Genomic DNA, 15,448 nt, shown 5'->3' with positions numbered 1-15,448 from the left:
TGAATGTGCACCCGGGACCCTCCAGTCCCATCCCCGGATTGCAAAGAAATTGCTCTGCCTCCGGGTCCCAAGTGATGGGCAACTCATTCTGAAACCAGGAAAATCACAGAGCCCCTGAATTTGCAGAAATTGAACACTAAGAGGAAGAAGAGGGAGCCCTAGTCCCTGTAGCCGAAGGAGTGTTCATTCGGATGCCCGTTCGTGCCTTACCTCGCTCTGCAGTCTGAGAGGACAGTCATCTCTTTCTGGGTTCTCTTAGAGCAGTGGCTTAATAGGCAGACCTGAGACAAGACAACGAGTCGTGTGCGCTTCTTGTTTGAAAACTAGGGTTTGGCTTTTGTTTTTTGCCTATGGGAAAAGTAGGCCTCAATTTCACGGCCTGACCTTCCAAGCCTGCTCTTTTCCTGGAATCCAGCAAGGGCACGGAGTGAAGGCGACGGTGCTGACTTGGAACCTGCCAGGCTAGCTGGCAGCTGGGGTGCCCGGGAGTCTGGAGCCCCGGCTTTGCCTTTTCTGAAGTCTACTGAAATGAAACGGAACCCTGGCCTCCTTTCTGGCTCCTCATGCAAAGCCAGAGCCAAACCCTGGCCCGGCAGAGCTTCCTGACTGGAATGAGCCGTGGACAAGCTATTGAGGGGTTGGGGTCTGAATCCCAGACGCCTGAAGGGCTGCCCCTGAGCAGCTCTGTGACCCTGGACGGGTCATTGCTTCTCCACCAATAGAGGTGACTTCACGATGCCCAGCCCTCAGGTTGTCAGAAACGAGAACATGAGTGCCTCAGCATCTAGCACTTGATGCATGAGCACTGAGTAGGAACCCTGGCCAAGACAGAGAGCAGAGTGAGGCACTTGAAGGGGCATTTGTGCTTGGTTGGGGGACTTTGTGCTTGAACACCCCAGCGAGTTTCTATGGGGCCTATTTCTCTGTTAGTTTCTATAAGGAATACATGAGGTGGGTGAGCGTGTGTGTCTGTGTGTGAGTGAGATAGTGGGATGGGGCGAGGAGAAGGATCAGGAGGCTGGCCCACCATTGTAGAGACATGTGGGAGTGCCAACTTTTCTAATGGGCTTAACTAGGATAAGGAGAAGGATTGTAGATGACTTTAGACAAATCCTCTGAAAAGCAACTTCCCAGAAAAACATTCTGAATTCAATGCTCTTCAGTAAAAGATAACAAAAAACAAAGGAGGAGGTACCCCAAATACTCAGCAAATACACACCCTGCCATTGCCAGGGGCTATTTGCTTCTTGAAATTCTGCACCAAAGCCACTAGTAGCCTGCAGTCCTTCCCTTGTTTCCTAGGTAAGCAGCAAGGGCATCTTTTTCCTCCTTCCTCAACCTTCTTCTTAAGACCTTCTTACTCTCCCTTCCCCTCTTTTTATTGTCTGTCCTCGCTGTGATTGCTGGAATGTGGAACACAGAGGGCAACTGAGAAAATCCTTGGATTTGTGAAGTCAAAGACTGTTGGGAGGTCACGCCTGCCATTTCCCTGAAAAGCGCTTCATTTACCAATGTTAACAGATTAGAATGTACATCATCCGGGCAAGTTGGTGAATTATTGCCGTTATTTAAAAAATCAGAGTGTTCGAGTATTGGGGAGGTGCATGGGTTTGGCCAGAGTGGTCATCCTGAGAGGCAGAAGTTGACGTCCTTGTGTCCTGGGGGTCCTCAGGCCTCTCCTGTACATTCACAATATCTGCAGCCGTCACCACATCCAGCCCCGGAACTCTTTTCGTCTTCCCAGACTGAAACTCTGTACCCATTAAACAACTCCTCGGTCCCCTACCCCAGCCCCCGGCAGCCACCATTCCACTTCCTGTCTCTATGAATTTGGCTACTCTAGGTACCTCATATAGGGGGAATCATACAGTATTTCTCCTTTTGTGACTGGCTTATTTTACTTGACATAGTGTCCTCAAGGTTCTTCCATGTTGTAGCATGTGGCAGGATTTCCTGCCTTTTTAAAGCTGGATTTTTGGATATACTACACTTTGCTTATTCATTCATCCATTGATGGACATTTGGGTTGCTTCCACCTTTTGTCTATCGTGAATAATGCTGCTACAAACCTGGGTGTGCAAATCTTCCACCTTGGAGGTTTCTGTGGAAATGATAGAGGCCAAAGAGAGCCTGGGCAGGGTCTGCTGAAGCCAGAGGAGCTGGGGATTTAGGTTCTTGCTCCCAGCTTTGCAGCCTCACAAGCACGTTCCTCACTCCCAGCGGCTGGAGACTGCAGTTCTGTAATGGGGTCGTGCCGCCCACCTGGCTGGGGTACCAGCCCCTTCAAGATTATGCCTGGCACAGGAACTAACACTGCACAGACGTCTGTTTATACGACGCAGCCAATGGGCAACGCCAGAAGAGCAGCACACAACAGCCGGAGGCAGAGGCCCACCACCTAATCCCTCTGCACCTCAGTTTCCCCTTCTATAAAATGCAGAGATTACGCTAGCTCAGCATTGCTCCAGCTGCAGGCTATGGAAATGTTTTAGGTGGGACACAGAGGGCCTTATAGACTGTGCGAGAGGATTCTTATTGAGTGATTCGCTCTGGGGGAAGCCTCATGTTTGGTGTCTCACATCTTAACACCTCTCTCACATTCCTGGATCTCCCTTTTTCAGTGCAGTCAACAGGCTTTGGCACCTTTTTGTTTATTCATCATGTGTATTTTCACAGTTGCTTTCTATTTATACTGGTTTTATGCTTATAGTGGTAATTTTAAAAAACTTGTTTGAAAATAATTTCAAATTTACAAGAAATTGGAAAAACAAAAATAGTCTAAAGAACATCTGTTTACCCTTTACCCACTTTCACGTTTTAACATATTATACCGTACACCATCTGCTTTCTTATTTGTGTTTTCTCTCTCTCTACATGCGTGCGTGTGCGTGTACAAACACACACTTTTTTTCAGAATAAGTTAGAACCATCATGCCCCTTCCCTTCTGGAAGCTTCAGCGTGTGCTTGCTAAGAACAGGGTATTCTCTTTCATGACCACAGTACAGTCATCAACTTCAAAATAGTTTTCTACAGTCCATGTTCCAGTTTATCTGTTGGCCTAACAATGTCCTTCATAGCGTATTTCCTCCCTCCGGTACAAAATCCAGTCTGGGCTCAGGCAGTGCCTTCAATTGTCGTGTCTCTTTAGTCTCCTTTACTCTGGAACATTTCCACAGCCTTTTTTCCTCTTTTACAACGTTGGCGTTTTGAAAAATATAGAACCTCCCCATCCTTTGTTTTAATAAAATGTTTCCCATTCTGACTTTGATGTTTCCTTGGATTAGATTGAAGTTTTTCATTCTTGACAGGAATACGGCGTAGGTGACGTCATGTCCTTCTCGGGGTGTCACATTTGGAGGCACATGGTGTCCTTCTGTACCTCATGGGTGATGTTAATTTTGGTCACCTGGTTAAGGTATTGCCCAGTTTCTCCACCATATAATTACTTTCTCTTTTCTTTGCAACTCATCAGCAATCCATGGGGAGACACTTGGAGATAATGCCGATATCCTGCACCTCATTACAATCTCCCCTTAGATTTGGTGTTCATTAGTGGTTCTTGATGGATCCAGTCAGGATGGTGGCAAAATGTTGATTTTCCAACATCAGCACTTTGTCCATGTGTGCAAGTCAGCCCCAGCATTCCACTGTGAGCAAGATTCCTCCCTTCTCCCCATTTATTTATTTATCTATCTATTCTTGGCACAGACTCGTGTTTTCTAGTTTTTTAGTGGTTTATATTTCATTACGGTATTTAATTAATGTAATGCTCAAATTGTCCCACATTGGCCATTGGGAACCCTTTTGAGCTGGCTGCTATGTCCTTGCTGTGATAAGCCCCCATCATTTTCTTCGGGCAGTCCTTACACTTTCTGGCATTAACAAGGTATTCCAGGTTCCTCTTGTACCTACGCTGCCCATCCCTGGGATTAGCCATTTCTCTGAGAAGCCCTGGTTCCTCCCCATAGGCAATGGTATTAGAGGCCACAGTCTAAGCACGAGATATGCTCATTGCTACTGGGGTGTCTTGCTTTTTGCCCTTTTCAGTGGAAAGAGCTAGGAAATAAATGCGTGTATATATACAAAATACATTTATTCATGCGTATGTGTACATACATACAAACATGCATATACATAGACATATTTTAGAAATCATAAGTTCATACCAATACTTCCAATTCCCGTCAATTCCCAGAGAGTTCTTTCCTGCCTTCCTCTGCTCCAGATTTCTGTGTTTCTTCTTCCACAGTGAGAGCCCTGCTTCCCAATGACATCAACACATTTCTTTGCTCAATCCTATAATATATCTAAAAAAGCTTCAGAATTATTTATTGTTTAATAAACAAACAAAGAGTTCCTGATTGTTTGCAGTTCTCCCCCCGCCGCCCCCAGGACTTCACCTACCCCCAAACTGAGGGTGTAGAGTCAGGTGTGGTGTTCATAAACTACCTGCATTACTCTGTCCTGCCTTCCTTTCTTTTCCCCTTTCAGGGCAGGTATGATATTCATTTGAAACAAATTGAGGGTTTTTTTTTTTTTTTCAGTTCAGAGTTCTCCCTTCCCATTCTTATTGATTTAATTTCTTTTTTTAAATATATGGAATATTAACAAACTCAAAACTATGCAAAAATGTGTGTTCAGAGAAGTATCCCTCCTCCCATATTTCTTCCATCTCATTCCCCCCACCTCTTGTAGATAACCAACTTGATTATTTTCTGGAATATCCTTCCTGTGTTTCTTTTTATAAAAAGGAGGAGATTTATGTATGTTTTCTTATTTTCCTTCTGTCTTACACACAGGGTAGCACACTATATGTATGCTCTTTGGCACTTCACTCTCTTCACTTATTAGCAATGTGTCCGGAAATCACTTTATATCTGTTCACAGCAGTCTTCCTCATTCCTTTTCACAGTTACACTGTGTGTGTACCATAGTTCATTCAACCAGTCTTTACGCTTGGACATTTAGGTAGTTTCCAGTGTTTTGCAATTACAGATAATACTGCAGTGAATACCCTAGTGCGTGTGCATTTTCGTGTTGTTGGAGGTGTGTTTTCCAGATAAATTCCTACAAGTGGGATTGCTCAATTGAAGGGTAGAGTAGTGATTTAAAGTTTCCTTTTAAAATGTATTAAAGTAAAAAAAAAATGATATAGTTCAAATAAAATGATTAAGTAAATAACAAATAGTATAGGCAATACACAGACATAGCAAAAATTGTGAAGGCAAGCAAATGACTGACATTTGAGCAAAACTGGGCTAGATTATTGCAGCAGTCCCTTCCAACTCCAAAACAGAAACCTGGTTGGGGTGGAGGCTTGTGATGTAGTAACTGAGGTTGAGACAGAGCCCCCCTGGGAATTCATCATCAGAGCCTGAGACCTGGCCTCAGTGACCATCAGTGGAAATCTGTGTCCACGTGAGCCCACTGGTCTGCTTTCCCCAGTGGTGGCAGTATGTGCACGCACCCTGGGAGGGGAGTGAGGCCGCACTGAAGCAGGCCTGGTATCAGCAGGGAGATGTGGGAGTGGGGGCCCAGAAGGCTATGCAGAACCATGCCTTAAGTTCTGCTGTGGCAGAAAGAGGGCTTCATTTTGACCCTGAATCACCAGGAAAGGTCACATCCTCTTCAGCATCCTCTTTCAAAGATAGCTGTTTAGCTAATCCATTTTAGAATGGTGAGAATCCGGGGAGACCCTCTCCCCAAAAACCTATTACCCTCTCCTCTCATGCCCACATAGCATTTGCATACAGTTTCAGGGAGTTGGCAGACTCTAGGTAAGAATCACTACTTGTAAGAGTTGTTTGGATAAAATCATTAAAAAGCAGGGGGGAGAACCTGTTTTTGCATTGGAAGAACTGTTCTACATTCATCTAGAAAATTAATCTAAGTGGAGCAGCTCATTCCACAACTATGCTGGTTGGATGATGAGTATGTCGGGGGAGATGGGGGTGCAGCTGCAAGATCCATGGTGACACAGCTGAAGTTCGGGAACCTCATTCTGCATGGAGAGGCCCTTGTGGGCCTGGTCATGCACCTCCCTCCTGAGAAAGGTGGCAAGGGGGAGCAGTCCTGGCTTTCATATAGCTACTTTTAACTATATTAAGAACCACTGCACTCCTGGGTTTCTCTTTCCTCATATACAGTATCCAGGACCAAACCGTGGTTTTTAGGTAGTTTTATGTGAAGCTCCAGAATTCCAGAAAGGAGCTTTAGGGGCCTCTGTGGAGTGCATGAGGGAACCGTGGTTGGAGACGTTTGGGTACCCACCCACCCTTTACCTGGAGCAGCTCTGCTCTCATCTGCTTACTGTGGTGGTGTGCCATGGGAGATTGTCATTCAAAATTAATATTCAACTGCTTAACAAAGTTTGACGAGCACTAGACTAGTGTCGGGGGAAGAGGGAGAATCTCCCTCTGCCCTTTCCCTTAAGGTTCTTCTGGCTGGCCAAATAATCAACAAGACAGGTTAGCAGGAGAAAATAATACCAAGTTTAATAACATGTATACATGGGAGAAAGCAGGGACACTGCGTTTCTCAACACAATAGCAGAAATTCTCGTCTTAAATATCTTTTTCAGCCAATGACAAAGGAGGATTTTGGTGGTGGGGGGAGTCAGTTACAGGAGATTACCACTAAAGCATAGTAAACAAGAGTAAGGTTTATTATGTAGCTCAAGGCCTCACCTTCCACATTGATAAGACACTAGAGATGAGCTCATTCCCCTCTCTTCTCCAAACAGAGAGGGAGATACCTTTACAAATGGCGATTTCCCTTATAAATGTAAATGATTGTCTGGCAACTCTTCGCAGGGTCATCCAGAGAATGTGGCCAGAGAGACAGAACTTCTGATAAGAGGGGCTTGTTGGTGCCTTTCCTATTGTAACATTTACCCTACGTTATCTTTACAGCCATCATGATAGATCTGTTCCAGGAAGGAGCTACCATGTCAAATTCTTTAGGCAGTTAGTGGGGGAGGTCAAATGTCCTCAGAGAAAACAACCAAGGTAAAGAGATAGATTTCAGGGTGGCCAAATCTTGATCTCCCACACTAGATTATCTTTATTTTAACCTCTCCTCTGCTCCTGGTAGTGTCCAGGGATACCAAAAAGCCAAAAGCACTAGGGCTTGGCCTCATAACCTTGGGGAGTCCTTGAAGCTGAATTCCTGCCGTGTTAGTCACGCAGGGAGGAAGGGGGAGCTTGCAGCAGTGCAGGAGGTAGGTCAAAGGTCACAGGGCAAAAACCAGAGGCTGACACCATAGTCTCACTTGGTAGTCTTCAGATGTCTTTGATGACACACCCCATCAGTAAACACAAATAGATACATGATTTAAGCATGCATCTCCCAAATATATATACATTTGTTATTATTTATACGTATTTATTTTACTGTGCTAATGTTATGTACATCATAAACAAAATAGATTTTTAAAAGATGAGAATAATTAAAAATGAAAGAAGCCCCGCCCAGTGAATCATCTTGCATACCCACCGAGGTGTCAGCACAGCGTTGTGGAGAGGACTGGGGTAGTGGGGGGCAACTGAAGGAGGTTGCTGGAGGCGAGGATGGAAGGACGGGAAGGAAGGGTGGTTCTTAGACGGCCGTCTGCACCGCCTCCTGCTCTTTGCCGTGTCCGTGTGCTACGAGGACGACTGTTTACTCAGCAGTTCTCTGTAAATTGACTCACTTGTTTTTTTCCTAAATTTAGCCTCATCCTAAGCAGTAATGTCCACAAAAGGACAGGTTTTTTGTGCAGTTAGAATTTTCTTCTAATGCACATTAAAATAAATACAAAACTATGCAAACAAAACATTTGTCCACCTACCACTTAAAAATCATGTGTCAGTCCCCACCTGTGTGATGGGGGACAGCCCTGTTGGAGACTTTGGTCTGTGGCCTCTGAATCCAGACCACAGTGGGAGGGAAGGGTCTGGTGAGAGTGAGCCCCCGAGGTCCGGGCCCATGTGGACATGTTGCGGGGTACACTCCTCCATGCCAGAGGACAGTTGCAAGCAGTCATGCCTAACAGTCCCAGAAGGGCGGTGAGGGTGCGACACCTCCAGGTGAGAGCGCTGTATACGCCCTGATCCCAGATGGGTTGGGCTGTGAATCACCGTGCTGCACGTTGCAGCTGCCATGCATCATTGCTGGCCCTATCTGCTGCCCAAACCTCCTGCAGTGGGCTAGACCAGGCATCCATCCGTCCATTCCAGAGATATTTATTGAGCATGTCCCATGTGCCAGGCTCTGGCCCAGACACTGGTGTTCCAGTGGAGAACAAGACAGAGAAGGCAGCTACTCTTTTGAAGGCCACACTCTAGTGGGGGAAGGCAGGCAGGACACAAACAAACCAATAAGTAGAAAATGTAAGATCCAGGTAGTTACAAATGCTGTAAAGTAAAATCAAGATCGGGGGGAGGGGACAGATCTATACAGAAGAATTCCAAACGGTTTATGTAGCTGCTCCCTCCTCAAGGAGATAGAACTTAACTCCCCACTCCTTAAGTGTGGGCTGCACTTAATGACTTGCTTCCAAAGAGTATGGAATGAAAGGAGGAAAAGTCACTTTCCGGTGGAGAAACCTGACCAACATCTGCTTGGCCGAGTGATGCAGGTTAATATCCGTGGTTGTAAGTCATGTAGATAGCCTGTCCCCTTGATGTGATATGATGAGAAGGGCACTTCCCCTCTGTGCTCTTCCTCCCAGAACCCTATAACCTCAATCTAATTATCAGGAAAACAGCAGACAAACCCAGACTGAGGGACATTCTACAAAATACCTGACCCGTTCTCCTCAAACTGTGAGGTCATCAGAAGCCAGGAAAGTCTGAGAAACTGTCACAGCCCAGAGGAGCCTAGGGAGACATGGTGACTAGATGAGACATGGTATCCTAGATGGGATCCCAGAACAGAACCAGGATATTAGGGGAACACTAAGGAAATCTGAATGAGCTATGGAGTTCAGTTAATAAAACAGGTGGAGAGAGTATCTGGGAAGACATCTCTAAGGAGGTGACATTTGAGCTGAGCCTTGAATGATGTGATTGAGTCATGCCTGGGTAGGGAAGACCTGGGCTGAGAGCGCTCTAGGCAGAAGGAACAAATGTATGAAGATCCTGGGACAGAAACAGGCTTTGGGCCGATCAAAGCAGAGTGAGAAGGAAGCTGAGCACAGCTGGAGCGGCGTGGGGCAGAGAGCGCCGGGGGTGAGGCCAGCGGTGGAGGGAGGCCAGGCCGTGGAGGGCCTCGACACCATGGAAGGCGTTGGATTTCATCCTGAGTGTGGTGGGAAGGCTGGGGAGTTTTGAACAGAAGGATGATGTGAGCTAATTCCCACTTAAAATCACTTTAGTCTGTGTGGAGGCCAAACTACGGGGAGCAAGAAAGGAAGCAGAGGCCAACGGGGAGGCCCCTGCACGAGTCCTGGGGAGCATGACGGCAGAGGCTGTCAGAGCCCCAGGTATGCGTCTGTCCTTCCGGAAGCAGAAATACATGTTCACATTTCATCATCGTTTTTTCCTTCATTATGTCTCCTGAAGATGGGGGAAATTACCTGAACTGTGGATTCCAAGAACTAAGTATTTGGAAGTCCAAACCCACGCATCAGAGAACTCTGTAACACCTTATAGCACAACAACCATCCATCTCTGATGTTTCTTTTATTTGTTCATACCTTGTTCTGAAAGATAAAAATATACATCATGCTTAAGTTGGTTGCTACAAGTTGCCCTTATTTAATTGGGAAAAATAAAACGAGGTCCCTAACCTCTCTCTGCTTTCTGGAAGTTGTAAGTGGAAAGAGAAAGCAAAAGGCTTCGGTCATGGCAAAGCCTTTTCTAAAGTGTAAACAGTTTCAGAATATTTTCAGTGAATTTGGTTGTTTTATTATCTACGTATTCTACACTTCCTCAACACCTTTGGGAAGGAAGTGTGGTATCAGTAAAATAAAATAAATATCTTTTAAAAAAAAATCTTGAGGGGCCGGCCTGGTGGCGCAAGCAGTTAAGTGCGCGCGCTCGCGCTTCACTGCGGCGGCCCGGGGTTCGCCAGTTCGGATCCTGGGTGCGCACCGACGCACTGCTTGTCAAGCCATGTTGTGGCGGCATCCCATATAAAGTAGAGCAAGATGGGCATGGATGTTAGCTCAGGGCCAATCTTCCTCAGCAAACAGAGGAGGATTGGCATCAGATGTTAGCTCAGGTCTGATCTTCCTCACGAAAAAAAAAAAAATCTTGAAATAAAATAAATGACTGCAATTTGTGCCGCCTTGTCAAAATCAGGGCCACTGGGCCGACCCAGTGGCATAGTAGTTAAGTTCGCATGCTCTGCTTCAGCGGCCTGGGGTTCGCAGGTTTGGATCACAGGCGCAGACCTACGCACCGCTCGTCAAGCCATGCTGTGGCGGCGTCCCACCTATAAAGTGGAGGAAGATTGGCACGGATGTTAGCCCAGGGACAGTCTTCCTCACCAAAAAAAAAAAAAATCAGGGCCGCATTTCCTGGCATTGCTCAGATGAGAGGAAAGAGAGGTTCTGGCCTCCGTCCTATCTCTCCCTCAGCGTGTTCCCAGGACAGTGTGCTCCTGTCACCACTGTTGAACGTTTGCTTGATGTGTTAGGGGCAGTTTACTCAGGCTTTGTCTTGAACATGAGTATGTCTGTAAATCCAGGTCTGTGAAGCTGTCTGGGCTCATCCCAGTCTTTGTATTTGTTTCCAGAGATCGAGATGGTGATCATGGAGCGCAGCAAGCTCCCAGAGTTGGCAGCCAGCACCTCTGTGCAGGAGCAGAACACCACGGACGAGGAGAAGAGCGCCGCCGCCACCGGCTTGGAGAGCGTGCAGTGGAGCAGGTAGCCGCCTGGGGGCCCCTGCCTACTGCGCTGGTGCTGGGGCTGTGGGTGGGGCTGCCCGCCAGCCAGTCCATCAGTCTGGGGATTGCTGCTCAGTCTCTGGGATGAAGAGATGGGCTCAGCCAGGAGGGTGGGTACCTTGGCTGAGGTGCCACTAAGGATAACCCAGGGCCTTTTCCCGCCACCCTGGTGGCTTCTGCCTCTCAGCTAAGCTGTCCTGCCTTTCCCTGCTTCTCCAGCCCATGGCCACCAGGGACATGGCTCTTGAGAGGCCAGGGGTACAGAGCTGGCACTCAACACTGTAGTTCTCACCCCTTGGAAAGAGAATGACTGAGACATGGTGCCACCACCCTCAAGCACTTTGGTGCTAGGTCCCATCCTAAAGGGTGTGGGCCGCCTTGTGGCCTTGTACTAACCACTCCTGGCAATGCTCTGCCGCTCCCAGGAAGGATCCCCTTGGGAGCAGCGTTTGGCTCTCCCTGTCTCATTCATTTGCTGCCATGAACACCACTGTCCATAGGGCCTGCCCTCGTGACTCAGCCAGCATGATTCAAAGCTGCTGTCCACTTTTGACTTTTTGCCCGATGGTTTATTTCAGTGATGGGCTGCCGAAGCTACATCCTCTTAAACCTTGGAAATGCCACATTTCCTGGAACCTTGCTGTAGCACCACCCCTTCCAGAATCAGGGTGGGTGGTGGTAGGCTGCTCCCAAAGTGTGCAGTGAACTGTTAGGAGGGCTTCTTCATTTCAGCATTATTTCCTTATCAAGTGGCCCCCTGCACAGCTCCCTGTGATAACTTCCTAATCCTACCTTTGTGTTAATAAGTGCACAACAATGTGGTTTCTCTGTCAGCCTGCAAGACATTCGCTTCCTGAACCCTCAGGGTGGAGGTGGCTGAAATACACGCACACTCCATCCCATTTATTAATCCAACTTAAAGTGAAAAGTTGAAGCATGCTAATTTTTTCCTCCACATCTTGTTTATCTCTTTGCTTGGCAAATGTTTCAATTATCTAACAGACAGGATTAATTTTTATCAGATGTACAAGGGAGCCACTATTAGTTGTGGTTAAATAACAAACATGGGAGTGTGGTGTTGGCTATAAGTTGTTGTAACTTACAAAGACCTTTTTGATTGTGCTTGGCAGCAAAAAAAGTAACTCTTGAAGCTCTGAAAATGAAGGAAATTGTTCTAAACACAGAAAGGGAGGGTAAAACAACCTTTAGGTGCTGGCACAGCGTTAGTTAGAATATGAATAATTGGGAAAACTACGAAAAAACTCATCAAAATGATGAGCTGTAGGGGGTGCTTAAGCACATGGAGGTGCATCTGCTTCATGGAATAGTATCTGCTGCTTTTGAGTGAAGACTGTCATGATGTATTCAGTTTTTTAGGATCTGATAAATGGAGACAGAGCACATATTTTGCATAGTATGGTAATGCTGTAGCTTTGCTACAGGAAAAAAAATACCCATGTATTTTCAAATAAAAAGGTGAGCAGATCAGAATGTTATGTTTGCATGTTGGGGTTGACGCTTCTTTTTTTTCCCCTGAATTTTAGTGAAGAGAGGGGTTCTCTTAGATTTGATTGAATTGTTTCTTAATTTTTGGTGACTAACTGGTATCTTCTACCCTGTGGCTTATAATGGAAGCTGATCCTGGTGCCTTGAGTTGGGCCACATGCGGGCTTGTGGCCCTGGGAACTGTGGGCCGGAAATCTGCTGTGCTCTGAGGCCGAATGCCAAGGAGAGTCTTGCCCAGGAAGAGAATTGCCTTCTCCTTTGCAAAGATATTGAGTTGTTGGTTGTCAGAAACACCACCACAGACTTCTGTCCTCCCAGTTCTGGTACTGAGCAGGGAGGAGGGCGCTGATGGTAAGGGAAGGGAGCAGTTTGTTCTCCTTGACATGAATTGAATGGGGTCTTGACATTGATCCACTTGTCCAAAGAAACAGCATAGCACAAAACAGAACTGTTCTTATATTCTCTCTACTATGGGCTGTATCTGTGTTCATGGTTAAATGTGGGCCTAAGAGACTAAAATTCAAAACATTCATTCTTTTCTTAAAAAAAAAAACTTAAAAAAATTATAAAAGTACTAGACATTCAGAAAATGTAAAAAGTATAAAGAAGGAAAAAAAAGGTCTCTATGATGCCAGCATTCAGAGGCAGCTGTTACTAACATTTTGGTTATTTCCTGCCAGTCCTCTTTCGATGCCAATTTAGTGGGAATTCTGCCGCCGCCCATAATTTATACTGTACCATGTCTATTATTTCTTCTTTATTTCTAATATCAAATCCTGAAGATCTTTTTCACCTTATTGTACGCTTAGTAAACAGAATGCTAATGGCTTCATAATACTTCATCTCATAAAAGATGGTACATCCACCCGGCCCTCTGCTACTGGGGGAGGTTTGTTATTCGTATTATTCCCACATGAAAATATAATCCAAATTCCAAGCAGCTGGTTTACAAGAAAACATTTTCTACTTTATCTTGCTCTTAAGTTTGGACATGTTATCCCTGGGGGCTTACAAAAACCCAATCCTCACATGGCAAAACTATTCACACACCTGAAAGGTGATGTCCGATCTGGTCCCGAGAGCATATGGGGCTCAGGAGAAACAGAGCCCAAATGTAAACATCCCCTTTAAGTTTCTTCCTTTAATTTCTGTGTGTCACATGTTTATTTGACATGTTATGACAACTACATTTTCACTGCTTTCTCTTTTGCATTTTTCAATTTAATATTTTGAATTGATGGTACATTTATGGACTTCAAAATTCAAAAAATTATAAAAGCTTATGCAGTCAATAGTCTCCCTGTTTCTCTGCTGCACCATTTCAGTCCCCCTAGACAACTGATGTTGACAGTAGCTGTGTGTCCTTCCAGGGGTTAAGTGTGCTCTTGATCACTTGTCGAGGTGCTCTGCTCTCTTGGCTTCAGCCTGGCATCCAGAGGGGCTGCTGCAGATGGTCAAGAGATCCGAGTCTCCTGCCTCCGGGCCAGATCTGTGCATATTCTATTATCCTTGTGTGCAAGAGTCTTTCCAGTCCAGGCTCCTCACCTGGAAGGGCAGCGTTTGGGGTGTGCGGTTTGTGATATTTGCAGCCACTCTGTAGGTCTCACCCACCAAGTATCAGAGGTGGGAGACCTCATATCGATTCTTGCCAGTGAGGGCAAGTCGCTCCAAGACTTTCCTGGGCCAGGACCTGCCAAAGTGAGATCCTGGAGAAGTGCCCTTGGAATACTCAAAATAGAAATCAGCAGCTCCCACGTGCTACACTTTCCACTATGTGCCTGGCCCTCTGTTAAATGCCCTTCACTTCTTTCACTTGAGTCCTCATAATAACCCTGTTAAGGGTTTAATCCTCATCTGACAGGTGAGGAGATGGAGAGGTTTTAGGTAACTTACCAAGGGTTTGCTCCTAAGAAGAGGCAGAATCAGAATTTGAACCCAGGCAGTTTGGCTCTAGGCCCATACTCCGAAGTTGTTTGGACTTGGTGGTGCCCTGTCTAGAAATGTTAGTCTGTCACGCTGCCCTGTTTTCATTCTCCTGTCACTCTTTGAAGTGACGATGTGGTCTGTCTGTTCTCTGTCTCTGCCCATTGGCATGGGAGTGCCACAAGAGCAGGGACTTTGTGTCATTTATCCCCAATGTCTGGGACGGCTCGTGAACGATTGTTGAATAATTAAGTGGTCTTCAAGGTAGCAGCTTCCCACGGGCAGAGCCTGTCTCACAATTGTCTTTGTGTCCTCAATGCCTGGTGCTGGACTAGGCACACGGTGCACTTGCTACATGCTGGTGGCAGAGCTGTAAGAGCAGAGGCCACTGGAACCCCACATGCAGGTGGGAAAAGAGAGGCGTTCACCCTTGTGCACCTTGAGGCTCATGCATGCCCCTCCTCTTTTCCAGACCCTTCCTGGATATGGTATACCACGCCCTGGACAGCCCGGATGATGATTACCATGCTCTCTTCGTGCTCTGCCTGCTCTATGCCATGTCTCATAACAAAGGTAAGCCTGCTCGCCTCGCCCGCCTTCCTGGCATCTCTCCCCCCTGCTCTGTGGAAGGAACGAGGAAAGCTGTTTTCCTTGAGGAGTTTCCTTTCTGGTTTTGGCAGACTCTCACGAAACTTCTCTTCAGCTTTGTTAGAATTTCTCAGGTGCTTTTCTACAGGCTAAAGCCACAGGAATTGGTTACTCAGGCAGTATGGGGGGAAAAAGGTTCAAGTGTTGACTAACCCAGTGTGACTGTCTTCACACTGTGGTTTCCTTCCGACCCCCTGCTTTACAACTGACTTAGCAGCCGACCTCTTTCCTAACATCAGAACTGAAATCAGTCGAATTGTAATCTTGGTTTTGCTATTTATAATAGTGATGTTCTTGCTCTGGGTTCAGAACCAAAATAGACTCTGGGTGGATTGTGTGGAAGCGCAGGTTTCCTTTCTGAAGAGAGGTGTGGTTCTCTGGCTTCCCCTGTTGAGGCTGAGTGGTCAGCATCAGACTCCTGCGAAGCTGACAGATGCGATGAGGATTCATTCACTCACTTCCTCCCTGGGAGCAGCCGCTGGTGTGTGCCCCACCTGG

The 15,448-nt window shown here is 46.4% G+C and overlaps 1 protein-coding gene across 7 annotated transcripts in view; it reads left to right on the top strand.

Annotated features, from left to right (window-relative positions):
* Window positions 1-15,448, top strand: part of CLEC16A (C-type lectin domain containing 16A) — a 215,440-nt gene that overhangs the window by 57,350 nt on the left and 142,642 nt on the right. For all 7 annotated transcript variants that reach the window (XM_058570052.1, XM_058570053.1, XM_058570051.1 and 4 more), the window contains exons 11-12: window positions 10,721-10,853; window positions 14,775-14,875. In XM_058570052.1, coding sequence (XP_058426035.1) covers window positions 10,721-10,853; window positions 14,775-14,875 — 234 coding nt within the window. The remainder of the gene's footprint in view (window positions 1-10,720; window positions 10,854-14,774; window positions 14,876-15,448) is intronic.

This window comes from Diceros bicornis, chromosome 26, assembly GCF_020826845.1.
Source record: "Diceros bicornis minor isolate mBicDic1 chromosome 26, mDicBic1.mat.cur, whole genome shotgun sequence".
NCBI classification, from domain to species: domain Eukaryota; kingdom Metazoa; phylum Chordata; class Mammalia; order Perissodactyla; family Rhinocerotidae; genus Diceros; species Diceros bicornis.
The sequence above is the reverse complement of the archived record's forward strand: the minus strand, read 5'-3'. Positions and strand labels throughout refer to the sequence as shown.